Here is a 16,450-nt window from a genome sequence, read left to right as displayed (position 1 = left end):
TGCTCGGTTTTGCGGTCTGTTTTGAGGCAGGAAAAAATTGGCAAAGATCACTAGCACAGCCTGCTAACATATACTTGTGATAGCAGGTTGCCATTTAGTCACTTAGTGAGTTTAGTAGTAAGGAGAAGGACATTTCTACCTTAGTGACCAACATCTGGGTATGTAGTCGGTCAGTGAACGTGTATGAATGTGGCTTTTGGTGCAGGCTGGGACGGCAGCTACAGGGATTAGCTGTACGGGGAGCTCCTGCTAGCAGTGCAATGCTGACATACCTTCAGACGGCTTGCTAATTATCTCTTAAACGGGGGTTTTGGTGTGACTTAAATCGGAAAAATCGTCACCATTCATACGCGGACTGTGTTCCAAAGCCGAGACCGGTTTAAATAGTCCGATAGTGACGCGCTTGAGTTAGCTGGCTAGCCTGCAAGTACAAGGTTAGCTGCTTAAAACGAACCACCTGGACCCGAGAACCATCGAGAGAGGTAAGAACCCCAATTAAACCCCGCATTACTAAGTTAATAGGGATTTTAGCGTGATATTTAACAAGCGGCTGGTTATTTAAAGCAGACTGACTAACGTTAGCTAATTATTTATAACTAGAGAGCTATGCACTCTAAAAGATCAAAACCTCTGAGGTCGATTCGTGTTTACGTGCTGTTAAAGACACGATCGTGCTTTGATTACAAACATGTCTGACATATTTCTGACATATTTGCCCACTTGATAGTATTCGGAAACGCCTTCTTCATGTTGCTGTGGGATAATGCTGTGAAATGAGCACTGGTTGGTTATTCACTGTGCCGTTAAGATGTTTGTCTTTTCTTCACAAATGTTGAGGAATATTCTTAGGCTCCTGCGAGAGTCTGATCAGCCTTTGATGGGATGAGAACATCATCTCACTTTCCAAATATGAAGTCATTTTATTTTGATTTCGCCCTCTCATCTCTTTTTGCAGCTTGCTTAAGCCCTTTTTGAAGTGTCTGTTTGTTATGTTGTCCAGAATGTGTTCACTGGGTCGATCTTAGTTTGAACATAAATCCAAAAAAGCAGTGTTGGATTTGTCACCTTCAGGTTTTCTGTGGCTTTTGCCGGTTTTACCAAGTCAACAGTCTTGTTTATTGGCCTTGTCTTTCAGGCTCTTGGGAATGCAATATACTCCACACCTGTTTTTGTTCCACAGCTGCAGTCATGCGTCTCACGACTGACAATTGAGACTTTTCAGCCACACTGATTCGACCTCTTCTGATCTCATGGTTTTATGTCTGGTAGTGTTTATATTGAGGCAGGACACACTTTTATCTGTCAAGGACTTGGATTTCATCAGAAAGCACATTGCAAGTTCATACCAGTCACTTTTGCTGGGATACAGAAAATTTACATTGTGTTTGGAAAAATGTAGTTTAACCCTGGGCAATGTGAGTGACTTTTCAGAACTGTCTGTAGTCTCTTATACATAAAAATGATCATGATTTGGATAAAGTCTATTGGAGTACTTGCCTACAATACGTAGAAGGAAAGTTTGCTGTCTTTATAAACTCAGATCCAGTGTTCACTTTGTCAAAAACAATGAGTCAATGTAAAGGACAACTATCTGTATAATGGTTGTAATTTGAGTCAGGCGATCTAATCATTGAGATGAGTCAATTGTATGGTTCAGGGCCCTTCCTTTTAAAACAAACACGGACTTAAGCTGTTGTCTCGCAGTATGTTCTTTAAATTCAAGGCTTGTGAAGTTTGAAAGTGGTTTCTTTGGGGCAAAAATGTGTTTGCTACTCATGAAGATAGAAAGGATTACGATAGAGTCAGGTGTGTCATGTCGCATCAGATTTTTAAACAATTTGATTTTGAAACAAAATAGTATTTTGTAAAATTAAGTTGCTTAATTATTAGATTTAAAAAAAAAAAAAAAAGTCAAACATTGCTAAAATTTTTAATGTGCATGTCAAAATTTGGTCAGTCCAATGAGAACTATACCAGTGTCAAGTCTGAAGCAGCCTTAACACTTTCTCTGACTTGCGCATGTGACTGTCCCTTTTTGCCTGCATTGGCATTCACACAGAACTATCAGTTTGTTCGTGAAGCAACTGTAACCCACGCTTTTGCACCATGGCAAGAATATTGAATGTAAGAATATATCCACAAAACCTGCCAATATGTTTGAAAGAAAAACAGTAGTTTTTTTTAGGACCAATCATTGTAAATAATTAATATTATTAAAAAAATAATTGTGGTCATACTTGGGCTATTCGTAATTGGTGTTTTAACAGAAGTGGTGCAACAACTTTTTTTTTTTCTCTCTCTCCCAAAAGTTGTTTTTTTTTTCTTTTCGTCTGGGGTCATGTTTTAAGAACATCAAGTGGATGAGAACTGCCTCTAGTGTCTCCTCAAAAAAGGGTGACGGTCAGGCATAGAAATAGCGGTGTACAATGTCCCGTTCGTAATGTAAGGGAGTGTAATAATTTGGAGTTGCTTTGCCATCTCAGAGATGGGACAACTTTGCACAATAGTAACAAATTCTGTATTTTGCATGGGTGTTTTACTAGAGGTTGTTAGAGCGTCAAGGTGTCCGTTTGTGAGCCGAAGCTTAACTGAATGTGGGTCATGCTGTAGAACAATGATCCTACACTCTTAAGTAAATGTATAACCAAACAGCTTCAGTAGGCGACATTTTACGCTTTAGAACAGCCATGTCAAAGTCCTGACTGCCCAGTTGACATTTCCTTGCTTGACATGACGTGAGAAGTTTAATAGCGCAAGTCTATGAACTCTGAAGAAGGTGAGCTTACATTTTACATTCAATTAATGGACTTCAGCATTATCACGGTCCTTCTCTTAGCGATGTATGAAACCTTGAACATCTGATAAACAACTTGGTATCTTGATTTGTAATACTGTTAGATGAATGGGGAATAAATCCTGGACCGTTGTTAAGTGTGCGGTGCTTTGTTTCTCAGCACTTTAAATCACAAGCTCGTACTGGCAGGCCGTTTAGGGCTATATTAGAGCCACCATAGTGTAAACAAATCTGCAGAATGGAAAAGGAGTCGGCTGTTCTTCAAAGTTCACTTTTACATAAGGGTCTTGTGGTCTTAAGTTCATCTCTGTTTTGGTAAGGCATCTACAGGCTACATGTGGCTCAGTGTATGGAAAACAGATCACTGAAACCTTGTCACTGTCTAAAGTTTAGTGATGCTATGATGTTTAGTAGATGTTATGACGTCATTGTTTATTATAATTTCATATTTGGGACCTTTTATATTACAGTTTGGGTTGACATAATTGTTAATCGTTATTTACTTTTCTTAAATGACTTGTTCTTGTTTTTCTATTCATAAGCAGCAGTGAGGATGGCAGAAACACTTCCCTAAATGGCATGCCTTTGCCTCCAAAGTCCTTTTAGTTTATGACTGCTGTTATGACAGCCTCACATTTATCAGCCTGATAACTGTCAGCTACACACTCAGTGGTGAAATTTATTAGCAAAGAGTTTTTGTTTGGCATGAGATCTTGCTTAAAGGATTAGTTCACTCTTGAATTAAAATTTCCTGATAATTTACTCATCCCCATGTCATCCAAGATGTTCATGTCTTTCTTTCTTCTGTCAAAAAGAAATTAATGTTTTTGAGGAAAACATTCCAGGATTTTCTGCATATTATGGACTTTAATGGGGATCAATGGGATGAAGGTCCAAATTGTCGTTTCAGTGCAGCTTCAAAGGGCTCTACACGATCCCAGCCGAGGAATGAGGGTCTTGTCTAGCGAAATGATTGGTTATTTAAAAAAAAAATATATATATATATATATATTTATACTTTTTAACCATAAATGCTCATCTTGCACTGGCGCTGTGTCCATGACTTCTCGAATTATATAGTCACATTGGAAAGGTCATGTGTGACATAGGCGGAAGTACCGACCAAGTGTTTAAAACGCTCTTTATATATATATATATATATATATATATATATATATATATATAAATATATATATATATATATATATATATATATATATATATATATATATATATATATATATAAGTAAAACGATGTCATACGATTTTGAAGTTGGACGAGAAAATGAGAGGGCCTACCCTACCTTTCTGCGTACACAGATGAAGAAATAACTGCACATGACCTTTCCAACATGATTACGTAATGCGTGAATTCATAGTCGTACTGGTTAAAGTATATACATTTTTATTTTTATTTTTTAGAAAATGACCGATCGTTTGGCTAGACAAGACCCTTGTTCCTCGGCTGGGATTATGCAGAGCTCTTTGAAGTTGTATTGAAACTACAATTTGGACCTTCAACCCAGTCTGTTGATCCCCATTGAACTCCATTTTATGGAGAAAAATCCTGGAATGTTTTCCTCAAAAACCTTAATTTCTTTTTGACTGAAGAAAGAAAGACATGAACATTGTGGATATCAGGAAATTTTAACTCAGGAGTGAACTTGTCCTTTAAATGTATGTCATCATGGTCTTTCATTTTGGAAGCTGTTCTCTTTTGCTTCATTTGTTACACAATTATCCATAATTTTTTAAATGCCAAGGGCATTTGTCTTGTGTAAAATTACTTCAGTCTATTACTTCAGTCTATTGGATTGCTTAAATATATATATTTTATTTTTTATGTTTGATTTCATAAAATTAATGCTTTTATTTGTTATTGAACACTGAATATTAAACACTGTTTAAGTGGACATTTTTCACTGAATTAAGCTTTATATAGTTTCCTACCAATAGTGCTCGTTTGGGTTTCATTATTTGTGCAAATAAGTCCTATTATTTTTACAACTTTAAAGAGAGTAAATATGGAGATTAAACAGAAGTAAGAAAGAAATGCAAGCAATTTGAGGCAGAGGCAGAGCAGATGTAATGGTGCGAACTTTCAACCTACCAACCTAAGGGCAAATTCTTCCTTACACTAACTCTCAGATGAGTCTTGCTTCTTCCTTGTCAGCAGATAAGAGGTTTTTAATTTGTAGATGTTTGCTTGTCATTGTTGGAGGACTCTGGTGATGATGTGAGTTGTAACTGTAGCTGTGATGACTCTCTGTTAGCCAACACCCCTTGCAGGAATCCAGAAGAAAGCGAAAAGCTACCTAGATCATTAACTTTGAGCCAGTGAAGACTTAGGTCAGTAATACAGTAATATACTGTACAGTAATTTGAAAAAGTGAAAAGCCTTTGCAGTGTAGTGCAGATGATCAAGTTCTCCCGGGTACTACTGACTACTGAAATATAGGTACAGTGAGAACACTTTGTTCTAACACTAATATTGTTTTTGTAATGTTAAATAAGTTAATGTTGTTCTTCTATTCTTTTTTTTTACCATGGGTATCAGGTATTGTGTAGTTTTGGTGGTATCAGTACTGACTGCTAGATTTTTGGTATCATTACATCCTTATTATAAATTGATGATACCTTCATTTTTGTTTCTTTTTGGTAACCTGGATCTGAAATTGATGTGACCCAAATGTAGGACACAGAGCAGAACATAAGGTCACATCCATAGACCCCCTGTAGATTTTCTCTGAAGAACAAAGTATCTGCGCCTGCTGTGAAATTAATCAGCTGTCTGTTACCGTCATCTGGCTCCTACAATAGAAGAGTTTCAGGATGTTAACATTTTAGCTGGAAAGACAGGTGGGGTTGGGAACCAAGAACTGGTTTGTATTCAAGATGAATGATTTTCATCACATTCTACATGGCGGTCTTTTTAAGCACCTAAAAAACAAACCTGAGCTCTTGGTTTATCAGTTTGAATTAGTCTGATTCACTCACTTTCTGAATCTCATAGAATGGTTCTTGACTTATCCATGCAACCTCTAATCATTACATTAAGTCATGTCCAATTATAAATGAACTAACTGTTACTTAAAAAAAAAAAAAAAAAAAAGTTTTTTTCAAATTTTTTTTTAATGGTTTGGATATTTTTTTGTTGTTGTTGTTGATTGGTTTTTGTATTTGGCTTGTTTTATTTTTTGTTGCTCAGCTTTTTGTCCAATGTTACACGCTACTCCTCCCCATTCGAGTGGAGATATGGCCTTGCTAAACACGTGTACTGTGTGAAGTCCCCACCTAATTCTGCTACTCCTCCACTTCCTGCTCTGCTTGGTAGCAGTACTAAAGCCTGATCACTTCCTGTCCCATCCGACCCATGGTAATCCCAGTGCATTGCATTCCTGTGGGTGTGTTTTGAGCGCTTACGTAAGGCTGAGAAGCTTCAGGGACACCAGCCTAAGTACAGTTTAACCTGTAATGGCCCACCGCTGTTTACTAACATTAAATTTGAAAGGCAAAAGCAGGTACAGGTTGAGTGCTTGAGTGCACATCTGTCATGACTCATGATCATGACCGGGTGAGGATTTAAATTCGTAACAGCGTGTCTATGATGCCTTAAAATGCCTCTTGCATAGGAAGCTCACTTGCTTCTGTCACTAAGATTGAATGTACTGCTTCTCAGTAAAGCCAAACATCTGATTATGTCTTCACTGCCATCCACAAATCCTCTCCCGTGGCCTCATGGGATAGCAAAGTGTCCACAAGATACACTCTTCAAAATCTCGATGGAAGTAGTAGGTCAGCCAGATACTTTTTGCTTACTGTTTTATGAATACTGTGAATTCAGACATGCTGCTCTTTTCACATAATATTCTAGTAGGGAATATTTAGATGGTAATATATAGTTTGTATGTTTAGATGCAGCCATTAAGTGCTATGGACTTTTATTAATATGCCATATTTAAATTACATGAATTAAAAAGTGTGCGAGTCCATTCAGTGGGTTGCATTAAGACATGGGTCTTAATGTCTTTTTTCACATCTGATTTTTTTTCAACGGATTTGTTTCCTGTACACTTAAAATTTAATTTAAATGTAGCCTCATTTGTGCGATTTTCATTCATTCTGCACATTATCACTGACTGTTCTCTGTTTTCCTCTTTCTTTGTCACCCATAAACTCTCTCTGGCACAGGGCTATGTCTTCAGCAGCCACCACAGCCCCGTCAGTGGACAAGGTGGACGGCTTCTCCAGGAAGTCTGTCAGGAAAGCCAGGCAAAGGCGAGCACAGAGCTCGTCCCAGTTCAGATCTCAGGACAAGCCCATAGAGCTGGTGCAGCTACCTCTGCTGAAAGGTAAGCTGGGTTTACGTGGCCAGATGAAGATAATGGTTTGCTGATGTCATAGTGCTTTGAGCTAGATTTATTGGTCTGATAGAGCTGATAAGGATGGTTGTACTATAATAACAGAAAAGAAAAGCAACACACTGAATGCAGACAAACTGTCGCTGTGTGACCAGGTGAATGAAAGGTCTTAATTTTCCAGATGGGATTGTTCTGTTAAGTTTGTGTCATGTTGTCACAGTATTTATGTTGTTTTTTGGGGTTGATAAGATTTTTTTTTTCCAAGTCTTTTGTCTCTTATCCTCAATAAGGCTGCATTTATTTGAAGATAACCATAGGAAAAAAATAACAGTAATATTGTGAAATATTATTAAAATGTAAAATAGATTTTATTTTAAAATATTTAAATATTTTAAAATTGAATTCCTGTGACAAAATTCCTTTTCAACATTATTACTCCAGTCTTCAGTGTCACATGATCTTTATAACAGTAAGTGGTTGGATATGGCACATATATTACTGGGTCTTGAATGGCTTTTCAAACTCAAGCCCCATCACCTTGAATATTTAGAGGTCAAATGCCAGGTGAACCTCCAAGCTGATGTATTTTAGGCATCCTACTGACACTCCTGAAACATGGGACGGATTACAGTAGGAAAGTCAAGGAGGTTGATGTAAACCATTTGTTAGTACACCTGGATTGTTTTGCATTAACTCTTTCTTTCTGTCTGTCTAGATGTTTCTGCACAGGAGCAACCAGAGCTATTCCTCAAGAAACTGCAGCAGTGCTGTTTTCTGTTTGACTTCATGGACACACTGTCTGACCTCAAAATGAAAGAGTATAAACGGTCCACCCTTAACGAGCTGGTGGACTACGTCACCCTCAGCCGGGGGTACCTGACTGAGCAGACCTACCCCGAGGTGGTCAAAATGGTGAGATTTAAAGATTAATAGCTCACTCTGTGATCGGAAAGTTTCTGTTATTGTCTAGTTTATATGCCTATATAATTAAGAGAAACCTCTCATCTCTCACAGGTGTCCTGCAATATTTTTCGGACTCTTCCGCCTAGTGATAGTAATGAGTTTGACCCAGAGGAGGACGAGCCCACGCTGGAGGCCTCATGGCCACACTTACAGGTAGAGAAATATTGCCAGCAGCAGCATTTTAAAATTGAATGCATGTAAAAACAGACAAAGGTCAAACAATATGGGCTTTTGAAAAAGTCTTATAGTTGAGATAATTGCAAGGTTTCATTTCAAGGACAAGTTTTCTGATATCTCTCTTCTTTTTCCGCTTAACTCGTGTATGAGTTCTTCATTCGCTTCTTGGAAAGTCAGGAATTTCAGCCCAGCGTTGCCAAAAAATACATTGACCAGAAATTTGTATTACAGGTGAGTGATTGTTTGTGAAATGTGACCCTGGACCACAAAACCAGTCTTGCCAAAAAACATTGTATGAGTTAAAATTATAGATTTTTCTTTAATGCCAAAGATCATTAGTATATTAAGTAAAGATCATGTTCCATGTAGATATTTTGTAAATTTCCTACCGTAAATATATCTCAACTTAATTTTTGATTAGTAATATGCATTGCTAAGAATTCATTTGGACCACTTTAAAGCCGATTTTTTTTTTCTTTTTTCTTTTTTCAGTATTTTAATTTTTTTGCACCCTCAGATTCCTGATTTTCAAATAGTTGTATCTCACCCAAATATTGTCTGATCCTAATAAACCATACATCAATGTAAGGCTTATTTATTCAGCTTTCAGGTGTATAAATGATGTGTAAATCTCAATTACAAAAAATTTATACTTAAGACTGGTTTTGTAGTCCAGGGTCACAAATGTTCTTTGACTTCTCATCCCAGCATGAATCAAATAAAGCCAGTATTGCCAGTAAAACACTGCACAGATATAGTGGTTTGAATACTTCAGTTGTGGCGTTTTGCTGTCAAATATTTTTTTTCATAATTACCACTAAACTGTACATTTGACTTGACTTTTGTCAATGGTTACCAGTCCCCTACAGTGTTTTTTATTTATTTTTTATATATACATATTATAGTAGCTATGTAATAAGAAAGGTAATTAAGCAGTACACATTGCTCATATAGTTAATAAAACTCCTCTTCTGAATTTCTAGCTCTTGGAGCTGTTTGATAGCGAGGACCCACGGGAGAGGGACTGCCTGAAGACAGTTCTGCACAGAATCTATGGCAAGTTCCTTGGCCTCAGGGCCTTCATCCGCAAACAGATAAACAACATTTTTCTTTGGTAAGTAACTGTCAAGTGTTTTAATTGTGTGTGTATATATACAAAATTAAATATTAAAGGGTGCTGATATAGCTCTTTTTCCTCTCCTGCTCTGACAGTTTTGTATATGAGACGGAGCACTTCAATGGCGTAGCTGAACTGCTGGAGATTTTGGGAAGGTATGTCATATTTTAGGACCCATTCTTTGGATGGCAGTGATGTGGAGGAATTTAAAACCAGGAAATTGAAAGTTTGGAAAGACATGAAGGGTGACCTCACATTCCTGTTTTATTTCACTCCACCCTGTCTTCAGTCCTGAGGCATCCAGAAGTCTGAGTCTACTGCATATTATCAGTTTCTTTTATGGTTTTCAGTGTCAGAACAGAAGTGAAGTCTCACACGTCTTTGGTTTTACAGCATCATCAATGGCTTTGCGCTTCCTCTCAAAGCTGAGCACAAACAGTTCCTGGTGAAAGTGCTGCTGCCTCTGCACACAGTGAGGAGCTTGTCTCTCTTCCATGCCCAGGTACAATCACTCAGCTGTTTGTTACATCTACACATGTCTGTGCTTGCTTGTTGCATTTCAGGGGCAGAAGAAACAGATTTGTGTTTCCATGCTCGTTTATGACAGTTTATGAATCTAAACATTTGAAATGCATTTGTTAATCTGAAGTCATCTCTTGTAGCTGGCCTATTGTATTGTACAGTTCCTAGAGAAAGATCCCACGTTAACAGAACCTGTAAGTGTTCTTTTTCACCATTATCTTCCTCATTCTTCATCAAGTTGCATCTTGTTTCAGTTTGTTTCTAAAGGATTTTCACTGGTTGGCTTCTTTTTTTGTGATCAGGTGATCAGAGGCTTGTTGAAGTTTTGGCCAAAAACATGCAGTCAAAAAGAGGTAATGCCTTCATCTTATGATGAGAACTTGTTAATCCATTGTCCATTTTTTTTTTTTATTTTTTATTTTATTTGCTCTCAGAAGGAAAATTTTTAATTGTTGAAACTTCTGCCAAAACATAATGTATCTTAGCAAGTGATTTCTTCAACTAAATTCTGATTTATTTATTTTTTCAAGAGAAATGCTTAACATGCTTTTCGTAAATGTTTTTTTCTAACCTTGACTACATTGTTTTCTTTTGTAGGTTATGTTTCTTGGAGAGTTGGAGGAGATTCTAGATGTGATTGAGCCCACTCAGTTTGTTAAGATCCAAGAACTACTCTTTAAACAGATTGCTAGATGTGTATCCAGCCCCCATTTTCAGGTAAACACACCACACCGGGGCACACAAAATGTAAAAATCCCTGGTAGCCCTTCAGGCAGGCATTCTTCAGGTTTTGGTAGCCCAAAATGAATTTAACTAGCCCGAAAAAAAAAAAAAGACATCGGCTGGACAAATCAGAATGATCAGCAAAAACTAGTAGCTTATAGAGATATAACGATTCACTAAACTTATGATGCGATAAAATTCACGATAGAGATTACACAATATAATTTTCTTACAATTTATTTATATATATATATATATATATATATATATATATATTTATATATATATTATATATATATATATATATATATATATATATATATTTTTTTTTTTTTTTTTTTTTTACAATTTGAGATTTAAGACCAATTATAAATGAAAAGGTGTCCTTTTATTGTTTCTCATTCAAAATGCAATTTTAAAACAAGTCCCAAATCAATAAAAAATTATACAACTAAAAGAAATCGGGCAGCTGTGGCCTAATGGTTAGAGAATTGGACTTGTAACCAGAAGGTTCTTCGTATAAACAAAGGTTTACCTGTGCTCCATTTAAAATCAGAGACAACCACTGCATTTGAATTACTATCCAAAAAAGATGCTAAATATGTTATTTGGATTGTATAATTTCAAAATTTGAAGCATAAACAGGATGGTTCATAAGTGAGAGAAAGCATGCTTTATATTTGCTCACATTACCAGTAGTGGTCGACCAATTTATCGGCACCGATAGTTGATTGCTAGAACTATCTGCAAAAATCCATACCGATAGTTTTTACTGGGTTCCATCCATTGCTGGAGCAGCTGAGAAGGTCCGTTGTCATTATACAGTATGAGAGCGGCCTGTGGAGGCGGAATCACTGATGCCTCGTGCCGTTTGTTTTGACATATGAGGCTGCACAGAGCATGACACTTCAGATGATGATTTATAGCATGAACAACAAAACCGTACATATACAGTTAACTGCAGTACATATTTTCATATCATTAAAAAATGTAATTCATTTGTTGACTTGATGCTGCATCAGTAAAGAAAAAAACAACAGTATTTTTGTTGTTATGGCTGAAAGGACGCTAACATTAGCAGTACCTCAAGCAGTTAAAACAATGTGACCAAACAAACGTAAGTTCAATCCAAATGTTTAATGTCACGTTTGTTACCATCTATTTGCATTAGCTTATGTTCATACTTAAAGTTAGTGATGTGAGAAAGCACATTGTTCATGCAGCCAACAGAATTCCTGCCACGCCACAGAGCTCCACTCACATAGTTTTCCATTAAATGACATTATATTTGTCCCAAATCGTTGTAATTGTGCACAATGATTTCACCCTAGGCTGCAAGATTGTGTATTGTGCACTTTTTCGAAAAAACTTTCACCACTCTTTCTCTCCCCTTTTCTCCACATCTTTTCTCTCAAAAAACAAACAACAAAAAAATCAACAACCTCACTTTGTTCATTCTTGACATTTTGAAAGTTTGGTGATTAATAAACTGTTTTAAACTAACACAATAATTCAACACTAATATGCCCGTTATTAGATCCATATGAGACGCACTACATTATACTCAGTTCTGTTTCACTAAAAGACTGGTGCACGAATGCCATATTTTGTTATTTTGATTAGATAATCATTAAGTTTTCTAAAATAGAAGCAAATAAAGTGTGAGAGTATACATACAATATACATATGTATGTAATTCCAATGGCCTTTGTGTAGATATTTAAAGATGGCCATCTTATATTTTTATGAAATGGTAACACTTTACAATAAGATTCCATTTGTAACATTAATGTTAATAAAAGCTGTAAAAGTATTGTTTGATGAACTATGAACTAACTTTAATGATCAGTGTATAGTTCATATTAAATATTAATATTTTTATTCTATTTAAAAACTATTGTTCAGTTCTGCTTCTTATTTATTCATTAAAAAATTTTTGGTAGTAAAGTTCAGCATTATTATATTTTTCATTCAGTATGTAAAAAAATCTATTGGTTGATTTATCAGTTATAGGCCACTGTGGTCAAACCTTGCTATCAGTAAAATCCAGTATCGGTGGACTTCTAATTATAAGTTTATTGTAAAGATCGGTAAGCATGATTGATCATAAATATCACAAAATTCTGTGCATAAGATGTATTAAATAAAATAAAAAAAAAAAACTGAGAAAAAAATTTGTTGCTCCAGCAACATCAACTCTGCTTTCACTATTAAGTGTGGTTCAGCTACTTTATGTCTTTGGCATTAAAATGGCACATTTCATTGCAAGTGCTAAAAACTAAAGCGTCAGGTTCAGCAGTCTAAAATCTCTGTGTAGAACACTACTGACATAAAAAAAATATTTTAAATGTTTTAAAATGGAGGTTGTATATTGTTTCAGGTGGCAGAACGAGCTTTGTACTACTGGAACAATGAGTATATCATGAGTCTGATTGAGGAGAACTCTAGTGTAATCCTGCCTATCATGTTTGCCAGTCTCTACAGGATCTCCAAAGAGCACTGGAACCCGTGAAAACAATTTTAATTCATATTAATTATTTTATAAACCAAAAAAAAAAAAAAGTCTTCAGTGTCACATGACCCTTCAGAGATCATTCTAAAAAACTAAAAATCAAATCAACAAACATTATTATTATTATTATTAAACCTCAATATCCTGGAGGACATACAGACATATCATTATACACATACAATTCATCAAAACAGCATGCACACAAAAAAAGTAAAACAGTTGTGCTGTTAATATTTTTGTGGAAAACATGCTAGAATTATTATTTTTTTTTTCAGGTAACTTTGAATAGAAAGTTCAAAAGAAAGCCATTTATTAAGAGAAAAAGGAAACCTTTTGTGACATTATTAATATCTTTACTGTCATTTTTGAATAAATTTAATATAGCCTTACTGAATAAAATTAGTTTCTTAAAAAAAAAAAAGTGCCCAAACGTTAGTTATTAACCTTTTGATCAGAAGGTCTGATATACTTGTAACTGGTATTGACTCATTCCTGCACTTTTGACTAATTTGTTTGATCCCGTCTGCTTTTCTCCACCAACAGGGCGATATCAGCTTTGATCTACAATGTGCTCAAAGCATTCATGGAGATGAACAGCGCCTTGTTTGACGAACTTGCCGCCAGCTACAAATCAGACAGGCAAAGGTAAGAAACAGATAATGTTCCATATTGTTGTAAACAATAATTGCAATTTACAAAGCGCCTCAGATAACTATTTTATTCCTTTAGGGAAAGGAAGAAAGACAAGGAGCGAGAGGACCTATGGAGGAAGCTGGAGGATCTGGAGCTCAGACGGGGCGTCCAGAACAGCGACGGTGTCATTCCCACCTAACACGGACCTCATCTCTGCCCTTCTGTGTGGCCACAACCAATCCCTTTCTACTCTGCCACAGGGACCCCGTCCCCCTATTTGCTTCTCATGCTGCGTACTTTACCGCACACTCCCTCATTCATTTCCTCCCTTTCAACAGCACTGTAAATAATCCTCTCCCTCTGTCCTGTATCATACTACTACACTGAAAGGAAGAAGAAAAAAAAACTGAAAATTTGAAGAGACTTAATATGCACTCCTCGGTGTAAAAAAATGGTAAAATGATAATCAACTGTGGTCAAAGGATATATTTAAAAAAAAAAAAAAAAAACCTTTCAGTTCAGAAATTGTTCAGCGTCAATATGTTGTTCTTAAGGAAGTGCCCTGAGACTTAGGGAACTGTGCTCACCCTGCGATTAAAGATGTCTTGTGCGAGGATCCCGTCATCACCACATATCTTTTTTTTTCGTCCTTTATGAAGAGAGACTTTTCCATCTTGACATAATTTGACTCCCCTGACTCAGGGGACACAAACCAGAAACCCATGACGTGAATATAAGGAAAACAGTGGAGAAAAAAAAAAACATTAAACATCCTCTCTGTGGTGTGCATTTTTTTTCTTTTACAGGATGATCGGCCCGGTACTTTACTGTAAAATATGGACATGTCCATAACTTAATGTGCGAGATGGGCCGCAGTCAGCTACGGTTGTATACTTCGCTCAATAAAGAGGACAAACCTCTCTGAGGACCTTTATTTTTTTAACTTGTGAACCAGGTTATGATCTGGTCATAGTTTCATGCTGTCTGCAGTGGAGACTCTTGGGAATTTCAGTGTGGAAATTCAGTAGTTACCAAGAGTACATCAAGCTCAGTTTCTCCGACACTAGCAAGGACTCGTGGAATTTCAGTGGCACACAGTGTTCAGAGCTCATCCAGTGTTTTTAAAACCGTTAAGTGACATTTTTCGTAAAGAACATTCTAGACTGCTTCTCACGGGCCAACCAGATTTCCACTGCTCTGCTCGATTCGTTTTGATTTCAGGGTGGATGGATGTCAGCTACATGACTGAGCTGAGCAAGACAAGGTTTTTCTTTCTTTTCATGGAGTGGTTGAAATGAAATCCTGCTTATGTTGGGGTTTTAGGGCCTATGTAGGTAAACGCTGATCCGGTAGGTCATAATCTGTCTTCTGAAATACCAGCCGCCAGGGCAGGCTAGGACTAAAAAGCACTTCGAGTTATAGTTCATTAGTTGTTCTCGTGGGACTTCAGCCCCTTTTCTTCTCTTCTTTTATTTGAATTCCCAACTATCGTGGTTGTGGATTTTACATGTGAGGAGGATGTATTTTATTATTATTATTATTATTATTATTTTGGCTTAATCACGTGTCTCTCTTTCTCTTTTCCTTGTTTTAACTCTCCCAAAGCTCGTTGTGTGTTTTATGATGGCCCAAGTTTGATATGTAAAAAACAAAACAAAAAATTCAAAAGGAAGGGTTTGATGAATAGAATAAATCTAATTATTTTAAAAAAGAAAGAGATATTAAATAAACCTGTTTTTTTTGTGATAAACTGCTTGCTTGCTATCTTTTTCTCTTTTTTAAAATTGTTTTTGTAAGTTTCAGAGTAATAGTTTTTGACTTCGAAGTGTTACATTTGACAAGAAATGGAAAATTTAAGGGTCAAAAAGACGCATGTATCAGTTTGATCTGATTAACCCATGAGGCTTAGTGTCTTTACATCTATTATTATTAGAGTATACAAAAATGTTTTTATCTGAGAAAATAGGAAGGCTTAAGTAAAATTAGTAAGAGCATTAATGTGCAGTTTAAATCCAGTAGGTGGCAGAAGGCTCACTCAGACCGCTCAGATAAAACAGGAATGAATATATGACAGCAATGAGAAGGACATTTGTTTTTTTAACTAATGATACAAAATAAGATTTCACTCTGTGAAAATGAATTTGTCATCTATTTACAAATAATATGGTGAATAAATAAGGATATGGTAGGTGGTAGTCCTGGTAATTATTAGTGTAATTGATCACCCTAAATATATTCTTTTGTGTTTAAAAGAATACAGAAATACATACAGGTTTGGAATGACATTGAGAGGAAGTAAATGTTTACAGAAATGATGACAGAATCTTTTTTTTTTTTTTTTTTTTTTTGGTTTTAAAGATAAAGTCAAGCTTGACTACAGAAACTATACACAATGTATACAAAAAAAAAAACTTAATAGATTTGTCCGATGTGAGGAGCCCTTTAATTTGAACGCTTTCATCTTGCACTGGTGGCTAAACTCAATCTTTGAAGGCCAGTGAATTACACCGACCACACGTCCCGGTTTTTGGTGTCCTGTCTCGGAAAGGTCCGCGTTTTACAGCACGTTCAAAACAGCCCACAAATCCACTGCAAGCCTGCAACAAAGTCCGACACTGCTGGTTAGCAGAGCAAACGTGAAGTGATTA

At 36.2% G+C, this 16,450-nt stretch overlaps 1 protein-coding gene across 4 annotated transcripts; it reads left to right on the top strand.

The window, feature by feature from the left end:
- LOC109101724 (serine/threonine-protein phosphatase 2A 56 kDa regulatory subunit epsilon isoform-like) lies at positions 1-15,990 on the top strand. 4 transcript variants are annotated; one of them, XM_042777613.1, is made up of 14 exons: positions 1-482; positions 6,986-7,146; positions 7,871-8,067; positions 8,170-8,271; positions 8,434-8,526; positions 9,279-9,409; positions 9,508-9,567; positions 9,806-9,914; positions 10,075-10,128; positions 10,237-10,287; positions 10,532-10,651; positions 13,038-13,165; positions 13,713-13,814; positions 13,899-15,990. In XM_042777613.1, the coding sequence occupies exons 2-14, from the start codon at positions 6,990-6,992 to the stop codon at positions 13,999-14,001; spliced, it is 1,407 nt and encodes a 468-aa protein (XP_042633547.1). In that variant the 5' UTR covers positions 1-482; positions 6,986-6,989; the 3' UTR covers positions 14,002-15,990. The 4 variants fall into 4 exon arrangements, with proteins under 4 accessions (XP_042633547.1, XP_042633543.1, XP_042633546.1 ...); XM_042777609.1 differs by having other exon boundaries at positions 9,803-9,914; XM_042777612.1 differs by having other exon boundaries at positions 10-158; positions 9,803-9,914.
- The last annotated feature ends 460 nt before the right edge of the window (positions 15,991-16,450 follow it).

Source organism: Cyprinus carpio, chromosome A20 (genome assembly GCF_018340385.1).
Source record: "Cyprinus carpio isolate SPL01 chromosome A20, ASM1834038v1, whole genome shotgun sequence".
Classification (NCBI taxonomy): Eukaryota; Metazoa; Chordata; class Actinopteri; order Cypriniformes; family Cyprinidae; genus Cyprinus; species Cyprinus carpio.
Note: the sequence above shows the minus strand (reverse complement) of the source record. Positions and strands in the feature narration are given on the sequence as shown.